Source organism: Mirounga angustirostris, unplaced genomic scaffold, assembly GCF_029215605.1.
Source record: "Mirounga angustirostris isolate CCGP_5_RB_7025 unplaced genomic scaffold, mMirAng1.0.hap1 SCAF_1, whole genome shotgun sequence".
Classification (NCBI taxonomy): domain Eukaryota; kingdom Metazoa; phylum Chordata; class Mammalia; order Carnivora; family Phocidae; genus Mirounga; species Mirounga angustirostris.
Window position 1 is genome coordinate 130,157,482 of NW_026991709.1, and position 11,095 is coordinate 130,168,576.

Below are 11,095 nucleotides of genomic sequence, written 5' to 3' on the forward strand. Positions count from 1 at the left end.
CCGTGGAAAAATGAGAGATTTGGTTGGATTTCCTTATTATATACGGGGTTCTTACTGCCCATGTTAAAAATTTATTTTCCACATATTTTAAGGGGACCTTTGTGTCATCACTGTAGTATACATCCAAAGATTTTATGTTCCAGCCTCGACTGAATTGATGCCGTTTGCCATTAATGGTCATTTGAATTACCCGTGGTTTCCCCTGCTTGGAAAGATTTTTTTCACCAGTTTATTTACTTTGCTGAAGCCAGTTCTGAATCTCTGCCAGAGATCAGGAAGCTAACTGGCCCTGTCTGAAGAGTGCATGATGGTTAGCTCCCCACTTTGCTCACCGTAAGCTTAGGGAACCTGGTGATGCATTCTCTGCCTGGGTCTGGCGTCTGGTGCTGCCACCAGAAGCCATTGTGTGAACGAGTCCACACTAGACGCCCTGAGCTTGGGTTACTGGAAATAAACCCCGTTGCTGAGTTGTAGTTAGTCCTTCCTCATTTCAGTACAGGCGTGTCTGGCTTATTTGGTGTTTATTCTGTTTTTTGGTAGAAGGAAGAATAACGGAGAAGGAGATAAGAGATCATATTTCACAAGAGACTTTGTTCTATATTTGTGGCCCACCTCCAATGACAGACTTTTTCTCCAAGCAACTGGAAAACAGCCACGTTCCCAAAGAACACATTTGCTTTGAGAAGTGGTGGTAGGGAGCGGGCAAAGATAGAAAAGAGAAAGCTGTGAAATCTACCCAGGACAGCAACAGAGCTATGATTTGTGGCACGACAAATTTACCTCTGCTCAGCTTTTTTTTTTTTTTTTTAAGGCTGAACTAAGTGACCAGCTGGAGCATAAAAGAAAAACCAGCTGACAGACTTAGATGATAAATTTTTTACAAAGACTTCATTGATTCAATTATTTTTTACTTTATTGATTTTCTTTTATTAATAACTGATTATCTCATGATATATCTTGAATTGGTCAATATAGGTTTTCTTTCCTCTTAGGGAAAAAAGAGACATAGACTTAAATTTAATCATATAAGAATGCTGTTTTGTGTGTAAAATGTAAGCTATCTTCATTTGATAGCAACCTTTATATCTTATGCTCAATAAACTTATAATTTAAACACGGTCCTAATCATTTTACTTTGAAAATTCTTTATATTTAATGCCTTCATTCACCTCCCTGTAGCCCGAAGCCTTGCTTCTTCAGACCATCATACGTGGGTTTGGAAATGGAAGATTATGAGGAAAACTGCTTTAGGGAATTGAGTGTCTGGCATGTTTGCTTAATGTTAATGAATGTCCTAAGTGTGTTATCCTGACTAATTGTTAGTTTCTTCTCAAACGAAACCCTTCCTGTGCTCTGTGTCTTGGCCGCCTGCCTTCACACTCTGCAGGCGGCGGCTCCTTGTTTGGGACAAAGGCCCTGGTGACTGCTGCATTGCATGTCGGATCTGCCTTCAATGACTAGGCTGGCTGGCTCTAAAAATGTGGTGAGGATTGATTAGGGGGTACAGAGCCACTTCCAAATCCTGTCTTTCAGTCTTTTATTTCGTTTCTTTGCCAGAGTTCTTCTTGGCACCAGCAGGTCTTCGATACGTACTTGTTGAATGACTGAAAGAAAGCAACTGACCTGCAACTCCTTGCTAAGCCCAGGGTTTGGGAGGCAGTCCCCAGGATGGGTAGAGACAATGGTGGAGCCTCATCCCAAGGCTGCTCTAATGAAACTGCTAGAAAGCAGACTGCTGTTCTTGCCTTCCTTTAGATTTTTAGAAAATCCAAAAGGAGTGCATAGGTTGAGGCCAGGCCATTCTGTGACACACAGTGTCGGGCCCAAGGCTACCAGCTTGGAGAACACTGAGGGTAAAGGGAGTCTGGGAAGAAGGAAAGATCAGTTCTGGAGACACAGGAGCCCCAGTTGGGATTCTGTTCCTGAGCTGTTGGGAAAAGACAGCTTGCACCTTGTCATCTCTGTGGCTGCAGGCCTCACGGTGTGAGGACTTTGGAGCTTAAACACAGCATTGATTTATGGGGACTGATGATGGCTGGCACCAGGATTTTAGCCTCTGCCCCGTTTTGAATTTTGTCAAGTTTTAAGCAAAGATCATTTGTCAACCGTTTCAATCCCAGATTCAAATTCAGCAGGAGGAAGGGGCGGGGGGGGGGGGGGCGCTGTTGCCCTGATGGGCATTTCAAAGTTTACTCAAGGCAGAGGTCATCAGCGTTTCAGAGGTGAGGGGAATATGCAAAGCTCTGACTACTGTAAGGAGCCCTGGCTCAGCAACTGGCCCCAAAGGGCCCAGGCCCAAGGGCTGGGCTTGAGAGCTGAGTACTCAAGAGGCACGGGAGAATTAGCACCATGAGATTCAGGGGTGTGGGAGCAGCACGGGGGTCCTTCTGCTGACTGGCAAAGGCAGCCAGCGGGGAAGGGGACACAAGGTACAGAGCAAGTGGCCAACCCAGGCCTTTCCGCGCGGGGAGTGGAGGTGTAGGGCGAGCATCTTGAGCGCAGCATGAGATGATGGGAGCCCAGGGGGGTGCCAGGCACCGCCTCCGTCCACCCACTGCCACAGCCCGTCTGCCTGTGTCTGCTGTTGTCGCCGAGCAAGGTCCACCTGTCCTGCCCGCCCCCCCTGCCGGTGACTCCCTGTCACCATCTGTAACCTGCTGAGATAGGCCAGGTCATGACCTTTGCCTGGACTGTCGTTCTTCCAGCTCTGTGTCGTTTCGGGTGCCGAGGGCTGGACAGCATTTCTGGTCTGCTGGCCGAGAAGGGCCCGTTGCCCTCGTTTGCCAGGCTAGTCCAGATCTCCAGCCAGGGCGGCTTGAATTTATAGTGTGGTGGCTGAGAACGCAGACTGGAGAGGGCCCTTGCTGGGTTCATACTGCTCACTAGATAGATGACCTTGAGCGAGTCACTCAACTGTGGCATGCCTCAGTTTGTAATTACACACACGTGTGCACACTTGCAACTGCATATAAAACAGAGATAATACTACCTACCTCCTCGGGCTGTTACAGGGATTAAATGTGATAAAACCTATGAAGTGCCTGGTAGAGCACTGCTTGAGTGTGTTATTAATTTGCTATTCCTTGTCCTCTTCAGAAAGGACTTTAAGAGGCTGGATGACTTAGGTTTAGTCCACTGACCTTTAACCTCCCTGCGGGTAAGGCCCTGTCTTGTTCAGCAGTGTGCCTGGCACACGACAGGTGCTTTAAGGAATATTTCTTACACGGGTGAAAGGACCTGCCCAGAGCTGATGAGCTGTGTTAAAGGGATTCTTAAAGATCCTTCTGGCCTAATGAGTCTGTGGAAAGCTGTTTCTTCTTGTGACAGGAGACCCTTTTACAGTCTACGCAAGAGATAGGTTAAGCTGATGTACGAGTCTTCCTCAAACTTGAAGTGTTGCTGTGAGCATCAGCGCTCTCCAGAAAATGGATCAAATATGTGGTCTTTCCCAAATCGTCTACCATTCCTCACCAACAGGGTGTCTGCAGGTGGATGTGGAGCTCTGAGATGAAGATGTTCTCTGGAACCCTGGTTGTGGTCAGTAGCCTCTACTTACAAAGATCTTGTTATAAAAATGATGAAAGACAGAATCAGTGCTTGATTCTTGCCCTTTATCAATTGGCCTAGTAAGAGTTGCTGCCCTAGCAACCTCCAAAGATGGTCACCAGTGAGATTTTTTTAAGTATCATTATGGACTCATGACTTTCTGTACATTTGACTGTACCCATTGTGGCCAATTTTCCAACACTCAGCTTGTTTGGGGGCGACCCCTGTTGTGTTGGTTGTGTGGGTTGATGAGGGTTGGGGCTCTCAGAGGTGCCAACAGTGCTCTAACAAGCAGGAAGGAGGAAAAGGAGGTGAGTGTGGTGTCGAGAAGCTGTCTCAAGGAGGACAGACTGGCCAGCTGTGTCATGTTGCTGGTAGGACAGGAAAGATGAGAGTTCCCATGAGCGGCCATTGATTTAGCGACTGGAAGATCACTGGCGATCCCCCTAAGATGGGTGTTATCAAGGAAAGCATACGAAGAAGGAAAACCTATTGGAGTGGGTTTAGGAACAACTGGGAGAAAAGAAATTGTAATGAGTGGGTATAGATAATAGTTTCAAAGAATTTTTCTATAAAAGGAAGGAAAAAGATAGGAAAGGCAAGTAGAGTCAAGAGAACTCCCCCCCTTTTTTAATTCATTTTTTAAAATTTGTTTTGTTTGAAAACTTTTTATTTTGAAATAATTGTAGGTTTATAGAAGAGTTGCAAAGGGTTCCCCTTTACCTTTTACCCGGCTTCTCTGAATATCAACATCTTACATAACCCTGGTGCCTTTAGCCCAAACTAGGAAGTCAGCAGTACAGGTAAATTGGTACAGTACTGTTGACTAATCCACAGTATTTTTAAGATGAGGGAGATAACCGCCTGAGAAACTATGAAAGAATCATTCAGGGGGATACCAGTTGGGGAGGTGACGACTTTTTCTGGAGGATGATAACTCGGTTAAGTGTGATTGAGCATCTAGTATGTGCAGTCACCGGGCTAGAAACTGAAGATAGGAAAATATAAGGTTGTCTTGAGCAAGTCAAGGAGTTTGGAAAGCTTTTTTTTTTTTTTTTTTTCTGTGATTGAAAGTGGAAATGCTTTGGAGAGAAAAGTGGTGTTTTTTTGCACCTGTCGCCTGTGGAAAGAGAGCTGTAGAAGGTGGCTGGCTGGGCGAGTCACTGGAGGATGACATCCTGCGGGTGGAGGCGCGGGAGAGGCTGTGGGAAGGGCTGTGCCCACACTCGAGAGCTCAGGAGAGTTGTTCTACAGGGATGCACAGCTGCTGCACGTATGTTCACATGCACTTGCGTGAGCCGCAGTATGTGCGTGCTTGCGGGCATTGTCCGGTGTCGTGCTCCCCTGCCTGAGATTTTTTTTCTCTTTCTGGATGGAAAACAGCAATTTCCTTCATTCCTGGGTACTGCAGATGATCGTGTGCTGATAATTTAACCCAAGCGCTGTTCTTTCATTTTATTTTAAATGAAACTCAAAGACCTCTTCTATTCTCATCTTAGAGAAATAGATGCCTCGTCTTTCATATTATTCTTTCCTAATATGTGCCTCCGCAGCAAGCGTGGTGATGACTTTTAGGAAGATACCTCCTAACCCACCATCAGCTCGAGGCATGCATTGAAAAGTGTTTGTGTTCAGGAATCCAGACTTCCTCATTGTCAAGCAGCCATCTTGGTCCAGTCTGTTCCGGGTTCTTAATAACCCTGCAGGAGCCCATAAGTCTGACCTCGTCTCTTCCGTCTCATACCCAGGTCCCAGTTCACTCTGCTTCAGCTTCCCAAGATTCTGTCTCTTCCTTTGTCTTTTGTTAATTACTTGATAAATATGATTGTAAACAATCAAATAATATGAAAGTATGTACACCAAAATGCCGAAGTTTTCTTCTCTCCCATCCCATTCCCTGGCCTACATTGAACTTCTATATAAAGAGATTGCTAGGTATTAGACATTTTACAGTATATTCACCTTGTATACATATACAGATATGTGTGCTTGTGAATTTCAGTCTTCTCGCACACTCCACACTGTGGGCATATGCCGTAACGTATGTAACTGTGTCTCTATGATGAAAATCTAGTTGTTCCCAGTCTGGGCCTATTACAAACAGTATTGTGGTGAACAAACTTTTTTGTGTAATTTTTGTGCATGTATTCCTGTGGAATTACTAGAAGTGTCATTTCTGGATCAAAAGTTGGCTGGTATTGCCCAATTACCCTGTGAAATGCCTAGTAGTTGACTTATATTCTAATAGAGTAAGAAAGTACCCATTTCTCTACCTTCTGGCAGCACTGGATTGTCTAAGTCTTTAAAGTGTATTTTCCTCGTCGGTTGAGTCAAAGATGATTTTTAAAAAAAATGCCAGGAGATAGCTAAAGTATTTTAGCCATTTTTTTTTAGAATGGTGTGTTCACACTTCACGTCCATTTTGATGTCTGATTTGTAAATCTTTATAAAATAGAATGAATGCTAACCTTTTGCCTGTATATGTGTTGCAAATGTTTTTTCCTAGTCTATTATTTGTCCCTGAGTTCTGTTTGTTATAACTTAACACCAAAGTTTTATATTTATATATAATCAAATATATCCATCTTTTTCCTCAGCTTTTATGCATATATTGTCTTCTGATACTTTTGCAGGTCTTTAACCCATTGGGAATTAATTTTTGTGCTTGACGGGGGATAGGCATCTGATCTTTTCATATGGCTCTCCAGTTGCCCACCACCATTTATCCAGTATTCCACACTTTCCCCAATGATTTGAAATGCTTCCTTTATCACATATGAAAGTCCCACCTACAGATGGATTTTTTTCCCCTAGACTCTCTGTTCCATAGGTTTACTTATTTGTTCCTACTCTGGTATAACACTGTTTTAATTATTCTAGCTTTTTAGTACATTCTGTATTTTCTTTACCTCCTTTTTGTCATCTCCAGGTTATTTAAACACAAAGATCTAACGCATAGTGGTAGAGGTTCCTTTTCACAGGTAACGTGATAGAGGAGAAGTGAGGGGAATAGTAACTTAGGGGTTAACCTGAATTCACTGGTGGTCTAGATTTTGGTTAGAGTTCTCTTTTCAAGTGAATCCTACAGAAGTATTGACATTTGACTCTAGTTTGTTTTATCTCATTAAATTATCCACATTTATATGCAGTAAGCAGGGGCATCAGGGTGATGATGCCATCCCATTTTACCAATAAGGGAAATGAGACTGCGTGGTTAGGTGGCTTGCCCAGGCGCACATGGCTGGGAGTGACAAAGCTAGAACTATGGGACTGGGACTTGGTCTCCTTCCTCTCCTTTTAGAGGGCTTTCTGCCCCACAGACTCATCCTTGAGCTTGTTCCAAAATCCTTCCCACCATTAACAGGGTAGACTGGCCGCCATTTTTTTTTTTTTTTTTTAAGAGAGAGACTCATTTCACCAGAACAGCCCATTGCCAGAGCATTCCAGTTAGTGAGATTTTTTTAAAAATCCAACTAAGCCTCTCTGTTCTTAGGGACTGTAGGAGCCTAGAGAGAAGAAACAAAGAATAAGACAAGTTTAGTTGGCTGTGTAGTAGGATGGAGAGAACAGGGTCCTGGCACAGAGAGACCTAAATCATCCCTGTTCTACAGCTTGCTTCCTGCATGACTCACCATCCCTCCATGCCCTGCTCTCCTGATCTGTCAAGTGGGTAGGACTACCTAACTGACCATCCCTTTTGGCATGACCATTCTGCAATTTCCTGATGGAACAAATGGGCCTTAGAGATCGGCGGGGGGTGGGGGGAGAATGGATTCCGATGAGAGATGACTAAGGAGGGTCTTAGCTGTCTTCAGATCTTTGATTCACTGTTGCAGTTGCCCTTGTTTGCATCTCCAGTGTCGACAGAAGAAGAAGAAACTGCCTTGGACTGAAGCAAGGGAAAAGTTTGGTTTGACGTAGAGGACTTTTGCACCGTAGTGCTGATTAAATTCTGGAGCTGGGGCTCAGGAGAAATGGTGGATTCACCATTAATAAGAAAGAAAACTGACAACATTCGCCTGTTGGGGCTTAAGGTGGGCCGGACTGGGACAGCGGCTGAATGGATAGCTCCCCGGCTTCGTGAGAAGTTAGAGTTGTCGGTGGTTAGTAACTTAGGCATTTCGTGGAGCCAGAAACCGGCAAGCCTGCCAGTTGTCCTTCCTTCCAAGATGATTTTCTTGTTCTTTTTGTTGAAGAATCAACAAGAGCGGAGGTACCCAGAAAGGTTCACAGAGCTTCATCGCAGGAAGCATTTTAATACTCACCCCGATAAGTGAAATCTGTTTCTCACCTTCATTAAGCGTTTATATTATTTAGAGGCAGCAGAAAAAATCCCAAGCCACACTGAACTCGTGAGCAGCACATTTAAATACAGAAGTATTTTTTACTAAAGACTGCATTCGTTACAGGGTGGAAAGCCTGCTTTCTTTTACCAGTCAACCAGCGTGGGATCCATGTCTTTAAATTGTCTCTGGATTGAATGCATCCCTTTACTCCATTTCTTTCCTTTTTTTTTCCTTTTAAGATTTATTTATTTATTTGTTTGTTTGAGAGAGAGCGAGTGCACAAGTTGGGGAGGGGCAGAGGGTGAGGGAGACTCCCCACTGAGGATGGAGCCTGACGTGGGGCTAGATCTCACAACCCTGAGATCATGACCTGAGCTGAATCCAAGAGTTGGACCCTCAACCAACCGCGCCACCGAGGCGCCCCCACCCCAACCTTCACTCCATTTCTAAGAGACAGTCCCCACCGTGGACAGCCGTGGCTATAATTGTCAGCATCGCCATAAAAAATCTTTTGGGGCAAAACTTAGGCTCTGTCCTTCCGACCCAAGACACAGAGTTGTGGTCGCAGAACCACATGCCTTACCCATGGTACCTCCCCACCAGCCACTTCTGTTTGCCAACAACTCCCTCCCTCCAGAAATTAAAGACATATTCTTTGGGTCTTAAGGAAACTGTCAAGACTTACGTTTTAGTAACTTTGTAGAATAGTCATTCAGATCCTTAAAACTAATCTGTGACAGAGAGAGGTGCTAGAAAAGTTTTTGAGCAATGGCAGTCTCACTGGGGTATTTATTATTCTGAAGAAATAACTTCTAATAAGGACAGTACTCCTCAGTTTCCGGTGTGGCTGGTCGCTGAAATACTCCCTCACTCTCCAGTCAGTTGCAAACTCCAGTCTGTGCTCCTAAGTGACTCTCAAGGCTGTCCCCTTCCTTCCTGCTCCACTGAGGTGCAAAATCCACACTGCCACCTGGACTGAAACACTGGGCTCACTTACACCTCGGCCTCTCCCTGGACGCCCTGCACAACTTTCTCCTCCAGCAGCCAGAGAGACCTTTTAAAAATACAAATTTAATGTCATTTCCCTACTTAAAGCTGATCAACGGCCCCCCATTACTCCTGCCTCAGGCCCTGGCCCATCCATCTCTGCTCTCCTCGCTGCTACTCCCCACCCCTACACACACACACACACACACACACACATTCTGCAAGCCCACTTTCATAGATTTCTTTCAGTTACTTGAACAGAAGCTTTCTTCAGAGCCTGCCCTCAAATTCTTCCTTTTCAGTCTTGCTTCCCCATTGCTAACATTTACATAGCACTTACGGTGTGCCACATGTCCTCGAAGCACTTTGCATGTATTCATTTAATTCTCACAACTTTTCTCTCCATTTTACAGACAAGGTGACCGAGGCACAGAGGCCACACGCCGGTGAGTGGCAGAGTCAGGATTACAGCCGGGCAGCGTGGCTCCAGAGTCCATGCTCTGAGCTGCGAGGCCCACTGCCCCGCCGTGGACCGCTCCCCTGACGGCTGGTGGCTCAGCAAGCCTTCCCTGAGCACGTTCCCGCTCCCTGCCCAGGCCTTCCTGGCAGCCGGCCCTTCTCCACGCAGCCCCCCAGTTACAGAGCCTGGTGCCGTCACCTAGCGTGTGCTGGGAGCCCCGAGGGAGCCAGGACTAGGTCTGGCCCGTTCATTGCGGTCTTCCCAGCACCTGGCACGGTGGTGTAGGAGTTAAAAACTCCGGATGTCTATGGAGACCCAGCTGATCCCTCGTGCCCGTAGAAACGCACAGGCCGGCCACGGCGCCAGCCACCTCTGCAGGGAAACGCCACAGCCCACCGTCTTGCAGGGGCTGGGGCAGCAAGCACCTGCCGGGTTCGGAGAGCAGCTCTCTGCAACCCGGGGTAGTTTTCTTAACTGGCCACAGAAACAATCGCGCTCAACAGGAACCTGTGATACCCATTCGCTTTGCCTCCTTCTCTGGCCAGTCACCTCAGAAATCCCAGCCAAAGGCTTGTTGGGTCTCGTCCTTAGATCTACTGTCCACCTACTTCCCGGTGCCAAACTCTGGGGACCGGGTCCAGGAAAGGCCGACCCTGCCGGGAGGCTGCACAACTCATTTGGGCAGGTCTACAAGCAGGCAGAGTGCGCGTCACCAGGGGCCACCGTGCGCGTCACCAGGGGCCACTGTGCAGCGCCCACGGAGTGGCTGCAGTACGTCTGCAGGGCTGTTGGAGCCGGAGCCGCTGGGACAGCTGGGGAGTCAGTGCTGAGCCACCGCCAGGCCGCTGCCGACACGCAGTCCTCCTTTGTCCTGCCCCTCTCATCCACCCCTGCACCAGTCCGTCTTACTCCCAGCAGCTGCTCTTGGCCTCCTCGCGGTGGGAGCCCAGACCGTGCTGTCCCCCGGGGTCCCTCCCAGGGTCAGCGAGACCCCGCACAACTCAAATAGGTTGCCTGAGTGATGAGTTTTGGGTGAAGACGAACCTCCTAACTGCTACATCCGAGGGCCATGCCCCAAAGCGAACCGGCCATGATGAATATGCTTAGAGTACTGATAAAATGTGCCCCATAAGAAATGAATTAGAACGTCTCATCCTCGTGTTTTCTTGAAGCTGGTCCCACCAAGCATAACTCCAGTGAAGTATAATCAGTTTAGAGATGTGAAAAAATTCAGACAAGGACTGGACTAACGGTGGCCGTCTTGTTACTAATAAACCACTAACAAATAGGGGGGCCCGCGTGGCGCAGTCAGTTAAGCGTCCGGACTCTTGCTTTCCGAAAGCTCAGGTCGTGATCTCGGGGGTGCGAGGTGGAGCCCTGCATTGGCCTCTGCGCTCAGCGTGGAGCCTGCTGGAGATTCTCTCCTTCTGCCTCTGCCCTTCCCCTGCTCATGCACTCTCGGAATAAATAAATAAAATCTTTTTAAAAAAACCACTAACAAATACATTAAGACATTATAAACTAAATTATTAAAGTATTTCTGTTAGGATGGCTATGCTGTGCTTCCATGACAGATAAACCTCACATTCCCAGTGGTTTAGCATATAGCTCATTTTGTTGCACCCTCATGTCGTGGTCCTTCTTGAACTCTGCCAAGGGTGTTGGGGAAGAGAGCGCAGAGGTAGCATGCGGTGCTTTGTAAAGTTCGGTCCCACCTGCTCCTGTCCTGTTGGCCAGAACCCAGTCACAGGGCCCCAGACTGCTAGAGGGGCCAGAAGTAGAGGAGCGGGTGGGCACTGGCTGATCACTGACCGCC

General features: G+C 46.9%; 1 protein-coding gene across 9 annotated transcripts in view; it reads left to right on the plus strand.

Annotated features, from left to right (window-relative positions):
• OXNAD1 (oxidoreductase NAD binding domain containing 1) overlaps positions 1–1,118 on the plus strand; it is a 38,555-nt gene extending 37,437 nt beyond the window's left edge. For all 9 annotated transcript variants that reach the window (XM_064588301.1, XM_064588304.1, XM_064588295.1 and 6 more), the window contains one exon: positions 541–1,118. In XM_064588301.1, coding sequence (XP_064444371.1) covers positions 541–695 — 155 coding nt within the window. In that variant the 3' untranslated portion in view covers positions 696–1,118. The remainder of the gene's footprint in view (positions 1–540) is intronic.
• The last annotated feature ends 9,977 nt before the right edge of the window (positions 1,119–11,095 follow it).